This window comes from Canis lupus, chromosome 38 (genome assembly GCF_011100685.1).
Source record: "Canis lupus familiaris isolate Mischka breed German Shepherd chromosome 38, alternate assembly UU_Cfam_GSD_1.0, whole genome shotgun sequence".
Lineage (NCBI taxonomy): Eukaryota > Metazoa > Chordata > Mammalia > Carnivora > Canidae > Canis > Canis lupus.
The window spans coordinates 11,967,664-11,989,264 of record NC_049259.1 but is presented as its reverse complement, the minus strand read 5'-3'; the positions used below and the strand labels follow the sequence as shown (position 1 = coordinate 11,989,264).

Below are 21,601 nucleotides of genomic sequence, written 5' to 3'. Positions count from 1 at the left end.
AGTTTTGTAGCTTAGAAGCCTCTTTTGTGTAAATACACACATGCTTCCATGGATTCAGTCTTGTACTACTGCCAAAAGCATTGGTACAGTAGCTTGCTCACCAGAGCACAAAACAAAGGATATTTGCATAACAGCAAAGTTCATCTGTTGAAATTATTACTTGGATCTATGGTGTGTGTTCTCTCTCCTCCACAAAAGCAAACACTAGGTGTTGCTAAATAGTGTAAATTGTTGGAGAAATTTAATTTGACCTACAAACTAAAAGCTATTTTTAAAAGCCTTTTTTAGTTTTAATAAGAGACTGGTCAAAGCAACACACCTTTTTGATAGAAATATCAAAACTGTATAGAATTCCAACAGAATTACGCAGTAAAAAGAAATTAATTTGAAGTACATGATATACAATGCTTATTATACCAATTGAGCAATCTTAGGAATTGCTCTTCATTCAAAAGAAAAACCAAACCAAAGCAAGTAAAATCCCAAACAAACCTAGAGTGATTAATCATTCCAGAAATAACTTTTTATTTCAATCCTGAGGGAATCTTGCAAAACTTCAGCAGCAATACTAATCAATGTGATGGGACATAAGTACTGGCCCTTCTCAAAGGCAAAGCTACGTAATGGACATTTTCCTGGATTCTTTATAACAAACATTTAATAACTGGTCAGATCTGAAAAAAGAACAAATCTTTTCAGAAGAATAATGTCTCCATGCACAATTCTACTTGACTCGGCATATATAAATAATGATCAAAGGGTCTCCAAAACAAGCCGCCTGGTTTTCTCTTTTTCTTCTTCTTCCTTCTTTTATTCATTTTTGTTTTTGATTCTGTAACCTCATCCAGGGATGAAACAATGTTCATGGCTTGTGAACGTGCTAGAGTGGAGTTTAGATTAGCTTGGCTAGGGAGCTCTCTCTCACAGGCTGTCATCAACCAGGTTAGGAATCTAAAATCTCTAAGAAGGTACCTGAAATGTATGGTCATTGTACATTAATAAAAGTTTTTTTTTTTTAATTTATTTATGATAGTCACAGAGAGAGAGAGAGAGAGAGAGAGAGAGGCAGAGACACAGGCAGAGGGAGAAGCAGGCTCCATGCACCGGGAGCCTGATGTGGGATTCGATCCCGGGTCTCCAGGATCACGCCCTGGGCCAAAGGCAGGCGCCAAACCGCTGCGCCACCCAGGGATCCCCAAAAGTTTTTTTTTTAATTGTACCTTTAATTAATTCTCATTTTATTTATTACTAGAAAATCAAAAGTTATCAATGGAGAGACTCTTCAGGAATACTCAACCGAATCTAGCATAGGCTGATATGTATTTAAATATTAAAATGACCTATTCATGCTTCAGTATTATCAGCTCATATTATGCTCAGAAAGATCTTATGACTGCCAAAGTACATCTTCCAGTGATATGGCTTATCTGATACACAAAGGCCGATGACTGCAGTAGAGTGATTTCTAGTTGTCAAATACAGGATTTAAAAGTTAAAATTGCATCTACAGAATATTTTAATGAGAAAAAAAAACAGAAGTATTGTCATTAATGCATTGGTTAAGAAATTGATTCAACATTTACCACATAGAATCTTTCTGAGTATTAGGATCAGGGGAATTGTCATTAATATTAACAGCAACAACAATAATAATAACCAATTCTGCTAACATTTATTGAGTAGGAACACACCTGCATGAGTGCCTCTTTAATCACTCAGGATACACCAGAGACTGAAACAGAATCTTTACTTTTATGGGGCCTACATTTTAGACAGAACGGCATGAATGAATATATAATATGCCCAGAAGTGACAAGGACTTGGGAGAAAAAAACAAATCAGCTTAAGAGGAATAAACAATACTTTTTATTGATAGGATGATTGATAGGTTGATAGGATGAGGGAGAACAGGAATGGACTGGTATTTCTCCCTAGTTCTTGCTATATTGGGCCATATGTTCTGTTCACTGCTGTACCATGCTGCCTGCAAGAAGTCATGGTCTAACCAGGAACGGAAGAGAAACTCCATATACTTAGGTCTAATATAAAACCAAGTAATATGGTAATAAGTAAAAAGGTGATATGACTTGGCATAGATTTGAGCTTTAAGAAAGGAAAATTGGAGAGCACAGCTGTATATCAAAGTTATATTCTTTTTCTTAAGATTTTATTTATTCATGAGAGACACGGGAAGAGAGAGAGAGAGAGAGAGAGAGAGAGAGAGAGAGGCAGACACACAGGAAGAGGGAGAAGCAGGCTCCATGCAGGAAGCCTGATGTAGGACTCCATCCCCAGACCTGTGACCACACCCTGAGCCAAAGGCAGATGCTCAACTGCTGAGCCACCCAGGCGTCTCCAAAGTTACATTCTTAATATTGTTTTTGATTATTTGATTATAAAGAAAAGAAATAATATATGATGTCAAAGAGGTTATCTGAAAAAGTGAAAACCATGCAGTTTTGTTTGGTATCTAATCACTTAAGAAAATTCATCCCATTTTCTAAAGTTGGTAAAAATGCTCTACCAAAACTTGAGAAAGATAGTTCAGTAAAACTATAGACTAATTTCATATATGAATATAGATCTAGAACTTCTCAATAAAATATTAGCAAATTGAATATTAAGGAGTATATTAAAAGAATGACATGCCAGGACAAATTTGGTTTGACTCCAAAAATATAAGGATGGTTCAACATCAGGACATCTATCAACATATTTCCTAAGTCATCTGATCAAAGGAGAAAACTCGTATAATTCTTTTTTTATACATAGATGCAGGAAAAAAAGGACTTGTAAGATTCAGCAGCCATTTCTCACAAAAATTCAATATAAATTCAAATTAAGATAAAGTTGATTTCTAAGATTGCTGGTGATTAAGCAGCAATTTTAACTCAATTAATTTTAACTCAGCACTTTTCACTTTATAATAGCGAAAGATTTATATGATTGCACATAAGGATTTATAAGATTGCTACATGGAAGTCTTGAGTACAATTCAGGACTAATAGAAGATAAAACATAAAAACAACTAAGCTGTGATGCTGGAGACAAATTTCTTTGATGGTAGAAGCAGTATTTTATTTCACTGAGAAATAATGGTTTGCTTGAAAAATGATACTGGCCAGAGTCCTTGTGTAAGAAAAAAAAAATCTTTCTATTTTATATCATAATTAAATTCCAATAAACTAAAATTTTAATGTTAAAAAATAACTAAGAGAAAGAAGAATTTTATATAATTTAAAGACACAGGGGCTCTTTGTAAAGAAAAAACAAACACAGAAACTCATAAGCCTTAAAAGAAAAGAGAGATAGGGGCCCTTGCGTGGCTCACTCAGTTAAGCATCTGCTTGGGCGCAGGTCATCCTCCTGGTTCCTGGGAGGGAGTCCTGCACTGGGCTCCCTGTTCAGCTGGGAGTCTGCTTCTCCCCCTTCCTCCAGCTTGTGCTTTCTCTAATTCTCTCTCAAAAAAATGAATAATATCTTTAAAATTAATTTTTAAAAAGATAGTTATATTTAGCTAGAAAATAATTTGATTGTTTCTTGCAGGCTAAGACTCCCTCAAAAAAAAGAAAAATAAAAGGCTAAACTCCAAGAGATAGATTGGGAAAATGAATCTGTAACACACATTATAGAAAAATAGGTTATGTCCCCATAATATAGAAAGAACTTCTAATAATTTAAGATACAAAGGTATTTCGATAGAAAATAATGTATAAAATATGGACAATTTAAAGAGGAGAATGTACAAAGGTTCAATATTACTTGGAAGTATTTGTACCTCACCAAAAAAGCCAAGAGAACACAAACTAGTTAGAGAAATAATTAAGAAATAATTAGAGAAATAACTAAGTAATAAATAAGCAAAGACTAAAAGGAGTGGTAATTTTAATAATTTGTAAGGATCCAGATCACGGATACTTTTTTTTTTTTCATTGTCTGTGATAAAAGGAATTACCTCAACCTTTAAAAAGTAATTCTTCAATAATCATTGAAATAAAACATAATGGACCTTCTGGCATAGCAATTCTTGCTAATCTATCCAATAAAAAAATAAATACAATGATATGTATGCATATATTTTCAAATATTGTTTTTAGCAGTAAAGAAATGCCAATAGGATAAAAACTGTTTTTTTTTTTCAATTATGAAAGGAATATTATACAGAAAAAAAAAGAGTCTGTCATTTATTAAGTCTAAAAATTAAGTTGTAGATTAATAGGTGTAGAATAGACATTTTTTTGGTAAAAAAAAATAAAAGAGAGAAAGCTTATATATGTGTGGGTATATTTGCTTTGCTCATATGAGCATACCAGAAAGTACAGGAGAATATATCCCAAGATATCACTTAGTCATTTTAAGAGGGTAGCTGGCAGTGAAGGGATGGAAAGAGAGGTGAAGCCATACTGAACTTCTAACTAATGAAATATATATATTTTTTCATATATAATGAAATATATATATTTTTCATATATATATGCTCTTTCTCTAATTTCAAGATGTAATTCTATAACATATGAAATGAAAAACTAATGCTAACAATTATAAAAGTAAAGGATGACATTTGAAAGAGAAGATTTAATTTTATTCCAACAAATATTTATTGTATACCTTATTCTGTATGAGAGACTTTGCCAGGGAGTCAGTTGTTAAGAGGAATTGCTGCATGGAGTCACGTATTCCACACCGTTGGTCCTTGTATATTTATATGTTGTATGGATTAAGCACTCTTAGACTTCTGTGATCACATGTAGACATGAAGGCAGGGATGGTCTCTTCACATAAGACATAAAGGAAATTGAGCTTCAGAGGTGTTAAGTATTTTTGTTTAAAGTCTCACAGCTTCGGTTGACTAGTTTGGATCACCAATCAGGGACATTGATTCTGCACCCATTCTCAACCCATTCTGTCATCTTCATAAATACTCATTCATAAAGTCCTTAAATGTAGTTTGATGGAATTGGAAGAAAGTTACAACGTGTATGTGTGCTATTTTTTCAGGCCTGAGGCCAATCAACTGACATGCATTCATAGATTTTTGCTTAAATTAGGGATCTTTGGAGGTGCCTGGATTCTTTAAGGCAAGCCAGTCTTCAGGGATCTGAAAGAGATGGTTCAAGTCAGTGTCGCCTTACACCTAACTGGCTACCCACTCATTCTTTTTTTCCCAAAAAATAATAACTAAAAAAGAAAAATGGAAATCTAAACAATTAAGAATCCCTCAACTAAAATACTAATTACGGTAGGCAAGGCATCTGTGAAAGAAGCACTTTATTTCTAGCCAGTAACTATAATTCTATGTAAAAGACTTCAGTGTAAAATGGCTGTTTTAGAGAACACGTTTCTTCCTTATTCAGGTTGGGAACAGACTCTCTGGTCTGAGTTCTCTGGGATGCAACCATATTTCATCATCCTTCCTGTGGACCATGTATATATATGAAAAAACCATAGGAAGTTAAACTGAAAGTTTTAATCTTGTACATTTTGGCCACACTATAGTAAATATAGTCTTAAGCCTAGGAAAGAATAGAATACAATATTTAGCTAGCTGGTTCCTAAAAAATCTTAGACACATATTATTAAAAATGGCTCTAGGATGTTTTTAGGAAGGTAATCAAATTAGATACCACTTCTGTTAGCTTATTGACTGTAATGACAATGGCCTTCTCTACGTAAAAATCCTTCTAAAAATTTCTGTAGAAGTAGATTCATGTCTTCCAACTCAATACTGTTAAAAAGACATTTTTTTCTAATTCTAACTTTTTATTTTTTTAAGATTTTATTTATTCATAAAGACACACACAGAGAGAGAGAGGCAGAGACACAGGCAGAGGGAGAAGTAGGTTCCATGAAGGGAGCCTGATGCAGGACTCGATCCAGGGTCTCCAGGATCACCCCCAGGACTGAAGGCGGCGCTAAACCGTTGAGCCACCCGGGCTGCCCAAATTCTAACTTTTTAAATGAGAAAAATAGCTAATTTGTTGATGTAAACATTTAAGATAAAGAAAATTGGGATTTTTTTTTTCCCCACAGATGGGGAAATGACTATCTCTAGTATCATTATACCAAATCTCTTAATCTCTTCTGGATATCTTATTCAAGTTTTATCATTTTTTTTTTAAAGATTTTATTGGGACATCTGGTTGGCTTGGTGGTGGAGCATCTGCCTTTGGCTCAGGTCATGATCCCAGGGTCCTGGGATCGAGTCCTTCATGGAGCTCCCTGCGGGGAGCCTACTTCTCCCTTTGCCTATGTCTCTGCATCTCTCTCTCTCTGTCTCTCATGAATAAATAAATAAAACCTTAAAAATAAATACATAAAATCTTAAAAATTTGAGAGAGAGAGACAGAAAGGGAGCAAGCATGAGTCGGGAGAAGGGCAGAGAGTGAGGGAAAAGCAGGCTCCCCTGTGAGCAGAGAGCCCCACACGGGGCTTGATCCCAGGACCCAGGGATCATGACCTGAGCTGAAGGCTCAACTGAGCCACCCAGGTGCCCCTCAAGTTTTATGTTATGAATACTTTTTCTCAGCCTCAATACCAACTTCCAAATCAATTTACTAGTAGCTCAACTAAACAGATTGTCTCCTAAGTTTTAATTCTTTCAAGTGCTGCCAAATCTCAACCTGAACTCAGAATGTTCTGACTTGAGAGGCAAAGAAGTGGTATCCACATATCAGTCGGGTTGAATTTAGCTGTCATAACCCTTCCATTTTTCATTTAGGTGACAAGTATCAGGAAGCCCCCTGAGTTTGACCTTGACTCATTTTTTTTTAGTCCACAGAGCATTGCACCTCCAAAACAAATAGAATCTGGTGTCTGTTCTACAACCTTTGCTCTTTAGGTTTCTTTGATTTTCTTTCCATCCAGACAGATCCACTGTGCTCATAAGGAACACATTTAAAAATTCTTTTCACCCCAGCACAGTGTGGACCTCTCCAAGAAGTTTTTTAAATTAATTATTTCAAGCCATGTAGTAAATTCTGAATAGTATATTGGGCCATTGTTAATTATAAATTAGGGCAGCAGTTATCAAGCAACAAGACAACTGGCATGTGGTGGGAGTCCATTTTGTTACCATTTATTAGTAAGAACGCTCTCTGAAAATCTCCAGTGATATTCCTTCTGGAGGAAATTATTTTCTCTTTGATTTAAGATAGAAAATGCTGGGATGCCTGGGTGGCTCAGTAGTTGAGCATCTGCCTTTGGCTCAGGTCATGATCCCAGGGTCCTGGGATCGAGGCCTATATCAGGCTCCCCACAGGGAGTCTGCTTCTCCCTCTGCCTATGTCTCTGCCTCTCTCATGAATAAATAAAATCTAAAAAAAAAAAAAAAAAAAAAAAAGAAGACAATGTTGGTTACTCCTGCTGTATTCTAATTTTTCTGTTACTTTTTTCTTTGATTTTGTATAGAGTTGCAAATGTGGATATCAACATACATTAACCTTTTCATAATAAGTGTATGTTAAAGAAGAAAAGGAATTTAATCAGCTGCGACTACAGTTACTTACTGAACTCCATCTCTGTGTTCATGGCATTAAATGGCTATACAATTTAGGCCCTGCCATCAAGAAGCTTACAGTTTATTTAGGAGATGAAATATATACCCTAAAATGTAAGGAACATTGCAAGACAATGATAAGAGAGGAACCAGAATAGTATGTAAAAAGTGATTTTTTTTCAATGGCTCATGTACATTTTTCTAGGGTTCTTTTACCTCCAAAGCATGAGTGTGTTACCAGTACGGTCTTAGAAAATTTAGCCAAAAAAAAAAAAAAAGGAATATGAAAATTGTAGTATTCCATTACAAACGTTTCTTTTTTTCTGGTGCTCAGGTCCATGTGTTAGTTAAATAGGATCATCCTTTGCTTGCCTTTTTAAGGGCATATCTCTTATCTCAGAGAGTATAGGTTGCTATTGCTTTACTTTCTACAGTATGCACATGTGAGATTCAGGAATTCAATTGTGCATCCTCAGAAAATGCAAAGAATGATCCCCCACCCTCACCATCCAAAAAAAAAAAAAAAAAAAAAAGCATAGTGACATATTTAGAGTACATACAATGCAAAACAGGGAGTTCTGATGTTTCATTTAATTGAGTTATAAACAAGAAAACTGTCAAATCCTGCCACTGGCCCATTGAAGCCTGCGGATGTGTGAATTTCCTCCATGTGTGTGCTCTGTGTCCTTTAGAACATCCACAGTGGAGATGAAGCACCAAGGTGTGTATTAGTCTGACAGTCCTAGAAAGTATCAGGACGAAAAGCCAAACCCAGGAAACGGCATTTCATTTAGTTCCTGGTGTACTGCTAATTGATCCCAAACCCTTCATTACTGTCTAGTGCAAAAGGCTAAGTCGAAAGGAGGCATTTAGAAAGCGTCTTAAGTGAAAACAAGGCCTGGGAAAATTCTAGGTCTTGTGAACTTGACTTGCTCTGTTCCTGTGTTGTCACACTGATTCTAAATTTGTCTTTTATTTCAGGTCACTTGGAAACCCCCCCTCATCCAGAATGGGGACATGCTTAGCTATGAGATCCGCATGCCGGATCCTCACATCACCATAACCGAGGTTACTTCCTCAGGGTTAAGTCGAGTAATTACTCATCTGATTCCTTTCACTAATTACTCTGTCACCATTGTGGCTTGCTCAGGAGGTAACGGGTACCTAGGAGGATGCACAGAGAGCTTACCTACCCAGGTCACCACCCACCCCACCCTACCTCAGGGCATTAACCCGTTGTTGGTGATTCCTCTAAGTGAATCATATGTTGGGATTTCGTGGCAGCCACCATCCAGACCAAATGGACCCGATTTGAGGTAAGAAAGTGACTGTGCTTTTAGATTCTGCTATTGCCTTATATCCGAGAAAGAGGAAGGAAGGATGGAAGGAAAGAAGGAAAGGAAGGAAGGAAGGAAGGAAGGAAGGAAGGAAGGAAGGAAGGAAGGAAGGAAGGAAGGAAGAAGGAAGGAAGGAAGGAAGGAAGGAAGGAAGGAAGGAAGGAAGGAAGGAAGGAAGGAAGGAAGGAAGGAAGGAAAGAAGGGAAGGAGGGAAGGAAGGAAGGAAGAAAGAAAGAGGGAAAGAAGGAGGGAAGGAAGGAAGGAGGGAAGGAAGGAGGTTTTTACTCATGTGTGAATGTAAAACTAGTTCCTAATTGGATATCCTCCACTCATAACTTGAATACAATTTCATATTGTGTATCTTGACTTATATGGAGCCATAAAAGTCCATCAAGATAGAAATATAATGTTGTGAAGCCCTAAAACCCCTTGAAACAACAATCACTGTTCTCTAACAATTCTTGATATAATCCGTCTCTTGATTTTCAGAATATATTTTTACTGCATGTTAGGCAAACTTGATGCATGTTCTAAATGATATACTTACACAGAAATGCCTCAAAATTCTAAAGCTAACGCAATAATTCTCTGGCAGGGTATTATTATCTGGAAACTTGTAAAGAATGTGGTCAGGGACACAGATAAGATGAAAGAAACGTGTGTGATTCTGAAATAGCTTTTTAACAACCTCACCTTGACACCTAGCCAGGAGTAGCAGGTTGATAATATTATCATTATTTATAAAGCATCGATGGGTTGACGTCTTAGGAAATCATTAACTTTATAAGCATTTTGTATTTCCACTTTGTGTGAAACTGGCGATAAAGTTTTGGCAAATCTGAAATAGAAGAAATCTAAAATGTTATCATTCTTACTGATAATAGTAAAATGTGAAGGTAGCTGGTTGTTTTAAAATAATTGAATATCTGAAACTTGCAGTGGAAGACCATGATTATCTGGGGGAAAAAAAAAAAAAAAAAAACCTTCCCGATTGTAAATTAAGATGCTTTCTTTACATTTAGGTGCACACACCAGACACTCACACCATGAAACAAACTGAATTTTGGTAATAACATTAGTTGAGATAATCCCGATGTTTCTGCTTGTCTTTTGCTTTAGATATGAGCTTCTGAGACGTAAAATCCAGCAACCACTTGCATCAAATCCCCCAGAAGATTTAAATCTGTGGCACAATATTTATTCAGGAACTCAGTGGTTTTATGAAGATAAGGGTCTTAGCAGGTGAGATTACAAAAACTATAAAAACAAATGCTGGCATTTAGTCTTGGGCACGTTGAATAGTTCAAAGTATCTTCATGTCTTCATTGTGTGTGCGTGTTATCAGTTGTGCAATAAAACATGTTCGGTGATTATCTGTGGCATTAATCATCGAACTGCAACAGTCAGCATGTTTCATGTTTGCCATCTTCACTGTATGCTTAAAATAAGCCTTTTGAAGTCAAACTTGTACATGTGTGAGCCTTAACCTATTGCCTTTGTCACAGCTCTAGCAAGACGTGAACACTTAACAGAGGAATTTGGAAAAACTGAACACCTACAAAGAGGGGGTGGGGTGGGGAATGACTGGACACTTAGCAGGATACTTCTTACTTCTGGAGCATCATTGTTATAAGTCATTGATTCAGTCTAGAAAAATGATTTAGTTAGCACCCCCGGGACTTGAAAGAATTCAAACTAGGGCTCCAAGAAACCAGGAAAGAGGTCAAGGGGCAATATCAGCCCAGAGCCCTGCGTGGGAGGCTCCGCGGACCTGTGTGGGTTTCATGCTGCACTGGAGAAGCATGTTTGGGACCTAAATTCTCCAGGCTTCACTTTTGCTGGCTATAAAATGAAGAGATTGGATGAGGTTAAATGATTTCTCAGCCTTGATGAGCCCAAGCACTGCAATCTAATTGCAAAAGAAACAAAAAACAAAACAAAAAAAATGCACAACAAACCCACAAATATTATTTTATGAATGCTTTTTTTCAAGTAATGTTTTTCTTTTTCTTTTTCTTTTTTTAAGACTTTATTTATTTATTCATGAGAGACACGGGGGGGGGGGGGCGGGGAGAGAGAGAGGCAGAGACACAGGCAGAGGGAGAAGCAGGCTCCATGCAGGGAGCCTGCAGTGGGACTCGATCCCGGGTCTCCAGGATCACGCCCTGGGCTGAAGGCAGCACTAAAACCACTGAGCCACCCAGGGATCCCCACAGACATGTTTTTCAACAGCATTTCTAGCAGCTTGATTATTTTCCTGGACCCACCACTGACTGGCTCTACCCTGAAGGCTGTTCACATCTCTGGCCTTGCCTCCCACCTCTTCCTCACCAAGGCTTGTCCCTGCCTTGTTAACCTCACTTCCATGCCCGTGGTGTGCAACACTTCCTCACTCAGCTTCTCCTCATTGCTTCCCTCTCCCTTTGTCTGGCTGGATCATCCATCACAGACTTGGCCTGGAAGTTTCCTGGTGGGCTTCCCTGCCCCCTCTTCCTGGTCTGACTCAGCTGCCCCTACAGTGTATTCTTACAGCATCCTCACCTATCACTAGTGTCACTGTAATGTATTGGCCTGGCGACTTGTCTGGTCACCCCAGTGTATCGTCAGATCTACCAAGGAGGCAGGGCTTGGTCTTCATGACTTCTGAACCCTCAGTCCCCAGCATCTTGCCTGGCACATAGTGGGCACTCCAATAATTGTTAAAAGGAAGAAAATGTTGACTTATCAAAGGGTGGGCTGTTTCATTTCTCTGTGCCTTAGAAATGTTAATTGTAGTGTTATTATCTTTGGGGAATGGATGAAACTGAGGAATATCCTCATCCACTTTAAAGGATTGTGACGGGAAGACCTAATAGATATTGTAAAGGTTCCTGGGGGCAGGCATCCAAATCTGATGAAGAAATAGACTGAACCACAAGAAGTTGCCATTTCTGTAAGTCAACCTAAATTATCATGGTCACTAGACTATTCTCCACTGTTTTTAATTCACTCTTTACTTCAACCAACACCATTCTATAATTATCACTTCAGTTGAAGAAATTCATTTATTCAGAAATTTCTTCTTGCTTACAATCTGCCGAAAGGCACTGGGATAAAATACAAAAGTGAATTCAGCGTAACCCTTGCTCTCAAAGACCTTACAGTCTAGTGGAGGAAAATACATCAGACCCACTGCTATGTGCATAGTATTTGCTTTTTCCTTTTTTTTTTTTTTTTAAGATTTCATTTATTTATTGAGAGAGAGAGAGAGAGCACAAACAGGGGAGATAGGAGAGGAGGAGCAGAGAGAGATGGGGGGAGAAGCAGACTCCCCACTGAGCAGGGGGCCCACGGTGGAGCTCCATCTCAGGATCCGGGATCATGGCCTGAGCTGAAGGCAGGTGCTTAACTGACTGAGCCACCGAGGCACACCCATACTAAATGCTTTTATCGTGGTTCACTCCATAGTCACCTCCTAACACTGTCTAGGGGAGTTATATAGAAAAGTAGCTCTCTATGATCTGTGAACTTTAAGCGCCTTATATATACCATTTTCCCAAATAAACAGACCTTGACTATTTAATATTACCGAGTCAGATGTTTAGCCATGAGATGTTTGTCTGAAAAAGAGGATAAATCTCAGAAAGTTAATATTTCTTTATAGAAGAAATGAAAACTTGTAAAAGAGTTAGGGCCAAAGCCAAACGTTTATTATTGAATTTTTGGTGATGTCTCTAAGAATTTTTAATGAGAAGTCCAAATCAAAGATTTAAGAGGAGATATAGTTAAATCCCCCAATATCAAATTGAAAGGTAAGGTAACATAAACATATGGATGACAGCTGCTTCTAGAAGGAAAGTGTACATCTGACAAAATGTGCTGAGCGGTATTTTGACTAGCCTCATAATGCTAAATGTCAAGAGATTTTTTTTTTCCTGCTAGGACTAGAAAAAAAAACAAACAAACTTTTTTTTATTCAAATAACTGCTATGATCCTTGTAAACAGCTTGTGGTAAAAAACAAGATGCATTTCTTTTTAACATTAAAGAGAAATGGTGTGAGTCTTCATATTACAACAATGTTTTTTCTAGCCCTCTACTCTTTGTATGTAAGTCCATAAAAAGGCTACAGGCCCCTTCAGCCCGTAGAGGGTTCTCTCTCAACTCTGAGAGAAAACTGGAAATTAGTTCACTGGTGGGCACTATGTGGTGTGACCGATTTTCTGTTAAGAAGTCCTGCCCTTACCCACCTTGACTGCTAGCAGCCAGGGCTCCCCACCCCTGCTGGTAAGCTAGCAGTCAGATTGCAGAGGGGGGACCCCAGCTCTCGGCTCACTTTGGTTACACACTTGTCTTGCAGCCCCTTAATGACCCTACCCTTTGGCTTTTGTCATGTGGACTTATTTATTTGGATGCTATTTTTGGGGGTGGGGAGGAATAATTGAATTCTAATTTCTCTAATGACTTTCAGAGGAAACTGCAAGTTCCTATTCTCCTCAGACTCCACCATTCCTTATTTCCTCCTTTCTTACATACACATAAATAAATGTAACACTGAAATGTCTCTCCCCATCTTGACCTGGTTTCACCATAGCAACATCTAGAATGAATTTTTTGTTGTTGTTGTTTTTAAAGATTTTATTTATTTAGAGAGCATAGAGGGAGAGGGAGAGGGAGAAGCAGACTCCCCACTGAGCAGGGAGCCTGATGCAAGGCTCGATCCCAGGACCCGAGATCATGACCTGAGCCAAAGACAGATGCTTAACTGACTGAGCCACCCAGACTCCCATTTAAAATGGCACTTCTCTTGATATAAGAAGTAAAATTAACTTAAGATTCACTGGGCATCCCTTTATGAATATATCTTAAGTGTAAATATAAATTAAAGTCAATTTCCTTGGTCAAGTGATCTATTTTGGTTAGCTATATGTTTATGATATATAGAAAACACACCAAAATAATCTAAATTGTTATTATATTCTGAAATTCAAATCATTCTAGTAGTTGTTTTTCCCTTTGTATCTCCCGTATACAGAATAGACTGTTGAGCTAATTATCCAGATAATTTAGTTCAAACAAAATTAGTTTTGTTCTTATGATTATCTTAGGGAAGGGGTGGATTTGTCTGAGTTACACAGCTAAGTTGCCTCATTATTGAATTTTTACTCTGTGTAGACATGAACTCAGCATAACTGTAGGTTTATACGACTTGTCAGTTTCTAACTTTTCTTCCGTAATAATCCTGTGCAAAATAGCCAAGTTATGGTTGTTGGGGGAACCATAACTTTGGGTTTCCTGACATTTTCATCACTTGGAAAACCTGGTGAACATGCTGTTATCATCTGATGCTGAGGTGAGCCAGGCAAGGTTTAATGGGGGGGCAGCGACCTCCTCATTTGTAAGCATCAGCCCACCCTCATGATTTCCGGTGCCTTGTTTTCTGAGTGATCAGATAAAACTGCCAAGAATGACAGTGATGACATGCTCTCCTGTTTGGTCTGGATTTGATGCACGAAGAACAAGTTACAAGAAATAATAGGTCATTTTTTTCTATTTTAAGGAAAATATTGACCTGTAGATAATAGTAACTTAGCTGCAGTTAAGTTTATAAAGAGAGATATGTTCTAACTCCTGTTCCTATTATTTGTAAATTTCTAAATATACTTCTTTGCAATGACAGTCTGGAAAGAGACTTCCATGTAACTCCTCAAGGATCCTTAACTGTCTTTTCTTTAAATGAAAGTATTCAGGATGCTTGGATGGTACAGTCCTTTAAGTATCCAATTCTTGATTTCTGCTTGTGTCATGATCTCAGGGTCCTGGGATTGAGTCCCATGTCAGGTGTCATGCTCAGCAGGGACTCTGCTGGAGGATTTTCACTCTCCCTGTGTCCCTCCCCCTCTTCTAAAATAAGTAGATCAATCTTTTAAATAAATAAAGTATTCAGAATTAAATATTCATCTTATTTTCAAAGAATAGTGTTTTAAAATTAAATTCTTTGGCTAAATATACCATAATATCTAATTTTAAATTTTACTGGCATAGATTCTAGTTTTTTTTTTAACCTTCCAAAATGAACTGTTTCAAGCCCAAAAAGTTCTGGGTGATAATATTCAAAAGAATATAATTTTCATCCCCTTCCTTCGTAATGAGATCAAATGTACACAGATGACAGGTCCTGCTTTGCTAGTATGGAAAGACCAGGCCAGTTCCATGAGACCTGTTCCAATAGGATAAATATATTTAAGTTGTAGCTATTAAGTAAAGAAGTTAACTTTGTACATATAGAGGGTGAGCAGAAGGGAGGCTTTTCTCCCATGACCACTAATGTGAGGTAAATCCTGTTATTTTCTTCAATAGTATCAAAATGTGAATAAAGTCGGATCTCAGAATGAAAGCCAACTTCTCTGCACACTGGTGTGCCATCTCATGGGAAGGTACTTCTTCAAAATGAGCAAATATGTGTCTATTTCACATTTAAACTAGAGATTCATGGTGTGTTTCTCCATTGAGATTTTTTTCATTGCTCTAAATTTACCTCAAGCTATCCTTTTCCAAGTGCCATCATATGAAACCGCACCTCATGAAAAATGAGCCTCCAAATGTGGAAGTATGCATTTTGTCATAGGAGATTTTTTTCCCTAATGTTTTTTTTTTTTTTTTTTTTAATATTTTTTTTTTATTTATTTATGACAGTCACAGAGGGAGAGAGAGAGAGGCAGAGACACAGGCAGAGGGAGAAGCAGGCTCCATGCACCGGGAGCCTGACGTGGGATTCGATCCCGGGTCTCCAGGATCGCGCCCTGGGCCAAAGGCAGGCGCCAAACCGCTGCGCTACCCAGGGATCCCTTTTTCCCTAATGTTTTATTCAAAAACAAACAAACAAAAAAACCCACCTAGTTTCTTTGCATTTATTTCTAATGTGATGATATAGTAGAACAAAGAAATTACAACAAAACTACTTTAGCTGTGGCATCCTGGTAGCATAAGTATAGATGGCCACAGTAATACGACAGCAGCAACTTGCCCTCAGAATCTAGAAAGTACCAGGTTGTGAAAACTTTCAAGGGTGACCAGTATTACTCTTCAGTATCAAAAGAAAAAAAATCTTCAGTAGCATATTTATAGATAATAAATAGGTGGTATAAAGAAAAGACAGAGACCATCAATGAAATATTTAAGCAACTGCAGATTTAAACAGTAGAAGCAGTGTTGCAGGATCCCTGGGTGGCTCAATGGTTTGGCACCTTCCTTCGGCCCAAGGCGTGATCCTGGAGTACGGGGATCGAGTCCCACGTCGGACTCCCTGCATGGAGCCTGCTTCTCCCTCTGCCTGTGTCTCTCTTCTCTCTCCTCTGTGTCTCTCATGAATAAATAAATAAAATCTTTAAAAAAAAAGAAGCAGAGTTGCATTTTTGTTTGCTTATGTATTCATTCCCTGCAAAGGATGTGGGGATGTAAGGGACAGTATGCCTGCCATCAGAGGTTCCTCAAATCCTCCCATGTGTGATGCTGTACTCAAGCATATACTGGGCTGTGGCAGATATGGAGAAGAGTTAAAGAAGCAACTGAATAGCCTGCATTTTCAGAAGCATGATTTATATTGGTGACAATATTGACACATGAATTCTGTTAGGACATCAATAAAGTTGACACATTTTTAATTCTGATGAAAATAACCCGAGGCATTCTGTGGCTGCACTGAAGAATTTAACTGGTTACAAAAACACATCAGACCCTTTCAAGATACAAGCCTTCACACATTCTGCCCTGGAATCATGCTTCCCACTAGACAAATGTCTTCATTGCACAAAATGCTGCTTGTCATCAATACATAGCCCAAATGTTACCTGCTCTGTGAAGACTTCCTGAATGGATAAGGTTAAACTGTATGGTTTCTCTGACGCATTTTGGGAGAACAAGGAATAAATGAACACATATTTTAAGAGTTCTCATTTAAAAACGTTTTTCTGTAAAAATGTATGTACTTCGGTGGAACAGATATCATATTCATTATGTTTAGCATCTAGAGTGCGGTTAGTGTTCAACAAATATCATTGAATGAATGAACAAATGAATGAATAAATGAAATGATGTAGAATTGAATGAACAAATGAATGAATAAATGAAATGGTGTAGAATGAAAGAGCATATAATGTGTAAAAGAACCACCCTGCTGGGCAGCCCCGATGGCACAGCAGTTTAGTGCCGCCTGTAGCCCGGGGTGTGATCCTGAAGACCTGGGATCGAGTCCCACATCGGGTTCCCTGCATGGAGCCTGTTTCTCCCTCTGCCTGTGTCTCTGCCTCTTTCTGTGTCTCAATAAATAAATAAAATCGTTTTTTTTTTTTTTTTTTTTTTTTAAAAGACCATCCTGCTAAGTTTCAGTAAGGCTTATTTCTCTATTGGAAAGGTAGATTATCGTGACCCTAATTTGCCAAATCATATATGAACTGAAAGTTAGGAGACTGAATGCTTTAGTAACTATGAAATATCCCTTCATTCATTTATGAAATTTGCTACTCTGAAAATAAACAGATTCTTGGGTCATAAAAACTTCAAATCTAAATGGAACTTTTCTCTCTAATTCACTTGAGTAAGTAACAACTGAATCTTGAAATGTGTATATTTTCATAAAGAAGTTTTTAATATAATTTATCTTTTGCAAGGAAAAATATCATAGTCATTTCTGTAACAAAACTAAGTTTTCCAATCCTGTGTGTTGGTGGAGGGAGGGGCTTGAGGATGGTCTCAAGCAAGTTAGTAATTTAGAGAGTAACTACTGTAATAACCCTGTCTTCCTAAATTGACCTCCAACATTTGGTTTTACTAGCTACAGAATAGACTCTAGAAAAAAAATAAAAAGAATAGACTCTATATCAGTGCGCTTTCACTTTGCAGATTTCGAAAGCTGTTTTCTTTTTTTTTTTCTCTTTTTTCGAAAGCTGTTTTCTACAGAGTTTGAAATGGTACATTTTTTCAAGACATCCCTAGGGAACACAATTAGAATTTAAAGAAATTGAAAAAAAAAAAAAAAGAATTTAAAGAAATTGGTTTGATATACATAAGTTTTGCATGAGTATATGATGTCAATCAATCTAGCGTTTTTCTCTTAAAAGCATCCTTTTATTATTAACTACATGCAATGTTACATTTCATGTCAATAATCAACACCGCAGTCCATCTAAAACAGCATACTTCAAATGGACGTAAAAACCCACCATAAGCGCACTAATACATACGTTCTTTTTTTGACATGAGGTGGCAAGATATAAAGTGACACGTATAGTCCTATGTATATATGTTTACGAACATAAATTTGCTACTCTGTAAATAAACAGATTCTTGGGTCATAAAAACTTCAACATCTAAACGGAACCTTTCTAATTCACTTGAGTAATAACAACTGAATCTTGAAATGTGTCCATTATCTTTCAGTTATCTTGGTCTTGTGACTATTTGGCACTTGCTGGAAAGCATCTGTAGTAGTTTCCTTGGGCTGCCAGAAACAAATGGGGTGACATAAAACAATAGAAATTTATTCTCTCACGCTTCTGGAAGCTGAAAGTCCAAAATAAAGGTGTTGTCAGGGTCACGCTCCCTTCAGTCTCTGGAGAAAAATTGTCTGTTGCAACTTCTCGTGGTCCCAGTTATTTCTTGCCTTGTGATGGCATAACTTCCATTTCTGCCTGACTTCACATGGCCATTTTCTCCCTGTGTTGTGTCTGTCTCTGTATCAAAATTTTCCTCTGTTTGTTTTTATAAAGACATCAGTCCATTGGACTCAGGACTTTCCTGAAGCTCAACTTGATTGTATCTGCAAAAACTTTATTTCCAAATAAGCTCACGTTCACAGGTTCTAGGGGTTGAGACTTAAACATATTTGGGGGTTGGGGGACGCTAGTCAAACCTTCACAGCATACAAAGCAGAAAAAAAAAAGAAAGAAAGAAAAGAAAGCACAAAAAGAAAGAATAAAGCAAACAAATGTAGAAAATCTGATGCTAGTACTTATTTGGGGGAAATAGGGAAAATAGCTTCCAAGAAATCACTAAGTCCTTACCTATCACTACAACAGAGCAATGCCTTACATGTGGCTGAGACAGAGCTCTGCAAAAATACCTTTGGACCATGAGTGAGAAACAAGATGACTTCAACAAGCAGTAGAAGCAGACTTCTAAGTAGGTGGTAGCAAAATGCTGTGAGAATCCTGACAATTATTTTGCACAATCCTGCAATAGCCTCCTTTTGTGCCTGATGAGTTGTGACTTCTCGAGACATGTTCCATGGGCCTCGCATTGGATGCAAGGTATCTTGGATGATGTAGTAAACCCAAATAAGGTGATGATGAGCTGAGGCCAGCATTTGCCCTGAGTACTGGAGGTCCCCAGGGATAGTTATGTGTTGTGCAACATATTTCAGCAAGTTTCATGGCCTACGCAATTGTCCAGGCAAAGCCTGACTGTGTCTATGAATAGCATTTTTCTATCTGGGCAGTTTTGAACCAAATGAAGAAAGCATGATAGTCTTCTACCTGAAAGAGCCAAAAAGGATTGAAAAAAAAAAAATTGATGGCTTTACTCTATGGGTGCTTTAACATATGGCTTGGAAAGTTTTCATCATATCGCATCGCCATGTCCAGTTTTCTCCTCCTGCAAAGCAATATTCAGTTTCCACTGTCTTGACTCAAGTCAGTATGTTCACATGATGGCAAAATACAGCTCACCGCAGCACAACTCTCGGCAGGACAATGTTGTACCCTTTGGTCACAGTTACGATTTAATTTATCTGCCTTCCAATGACATTATGGGAAGGAAGGATAGGTGTAGGGAGAAAATGGTGATGAGAGATTCTGATATTCGAAAATGGATGAGTTTCCCAAAAGAAGAGCATAAAACTGTCTGGATCAAATTCAGATAGAATGCTGGCAGGGTGCCAGATTTGTAATTACATCTTGAATTGAGCTGTAATCCTTACCACTTCCAAAAACAATAAGAGAAAACGATAAACCACGTTTGTTTTAAATAGTGGGTATTTGCTTTAGCATTCCTAATCAAATATTTTCCCTGACACTTTGGTTAAGGTGCCAGAGTTACAAACATAAAAAGATGTTTTTGCAGAGGGAAGAAAAAGAAGATAACTCTGTTTTGTAGGGGGCAACAGAACATTGTGCATTTCGAAGGGATGTAACAAAGAAATCCTGTATTTTTTGAGGAAAAAGACATGCATGTGTTTTGTCTTCTGTAAAAGAGAAATTGATAATGACTTTTTTTTTTTTAAAGGTTTACGACGTATGAGTATCAAGTCTTTGTACACAACAGCGTGGGTTTCACACCGAGCCAAGGAGCTACCGTGACAACATTAGCTGGTCTTCCAGAGAGGGGAGCCAATCTCACTGCAACTGTTCTTAACCATACGGCCATCCATGTGACATGGGCTAAACCAAGTAAGTAAGCTTCTCGTGTCTTTACGTCCCCTTAGCGTATTAGTACCAAAATGAATTTAAAATGGACCTATTAAAAATAAAAACAAAAAAGCCCAGATGCCTGTGCTATTCTTCAGAGGCAGACTCTCTCCCTACGTCTGCATCCTTGGGCCTTCTCTCCCTCTTCCACTTCTTTTGGTTGGAAAAATTAATTTGATAGAATGTAATATTGTGCACTTCCCCACAGAAAGCTCTGCCCCCCATCTTGTAGCTCATCACTTATTAGCAAGAACCATTGTCTGGGTAATGGCACTAATGTGAGGGATTTTTCCGAGTGAATCGTCTTCAACTCTGTCCAATGGAGCCTGGACATCACCAGTGGACTTGCTCCAATGATGCAGAAGGCTTGCCCTGACCCCACTCAGAACACAGGTTTATGGGCTAGTTAGAAGAGCTCACAGGTGGATCTAATCTGCTCCTGCAACTTTAGAAACACAAAAACTGAAATTTCAGATCCACTTGGTCAATAGAGTAGCATTTAGCAGCAGACCTGTTAATTTGTAGTGATCCATGATCACAGTTAGAAAACAACACTGAATTTATCATGGAAATATGAGTTGTAACCGTTCTTACAGGCACCACTTGAGATCTGGCAAATAGTTGATTCAAAACTTGCTAGACTATTACAAATATTGAGAAATATCCGATTTGGAAATCCCTCCCCAAAAATGTTTGTCTTATGAAAGAAAACTGTACCTGCTAGGAAATACCTGCCATGTGATTTCGATCCAGCCTCTGAGCTTTGTTAACAGCCTAAGACATTCTTCCTGTTCCATTCAGAACATTCGAGGGAATCTGTCTCCATGTTATATTTTGTCAATTGCAAATTAAAACCAATATTATGAAAATTAATTAATTAATTAATTAATTAATTAATTATTTAATTAAACCAGTATTACGTGATATTAATGGTAAATTAAAATCTGCCTTGGTTCTGTTGATCTATGTTGCCACTACAAAACCAATTTTTTTTTTTTAACAGAAGACTATCACCCTAAGGTTTGTTTTTTTTTTTTATGAGGTTGCAGGTTTCTAATAATCTGTGTCACTGCTATTGGGATCTCTTAAGCCATTTAAATGGAAGAACAGAAGTTAATTGATGCTTATGATTACCCTCTGAGACACCTCTGGGAAAAATACAAAGTTTTTATCTGGAGATGGATTCTTATGTATAATATATTTTCCCTCACCTCCCTCTTCCTCGCTCCTTTACCCTCACCACCTGATTCATCTTAAAAGCCTGCTCATAGAGGTGGATATCCTCCCCCTCATCTGACATTTGAATACTGCTGTTAAGATCCAGCTGCT

General features: G+C 37.7%; 1 protein-coding gene across 1 annotated transcript in view; it reads left to right on the top strand.

The window, feature by feature from the left end:
* USH2A (usherin) overlaps positions 1-21,601 on the top strand; it is a 702,892-nt gene that overhangs the window by 453,065 nt on the left and 228,226 nt on the right. The window contains 3 exon segments of the mRNA XM_038586435.1: positions 8,477-8,811; positions 9,952-10,074; positions 20,091-20,254. Coding sequence (XP_038442363.1) covers positions 8,477-8,811; positions 9,952-10,074; positions 20,091-20,254 — 622 coding nt within the window.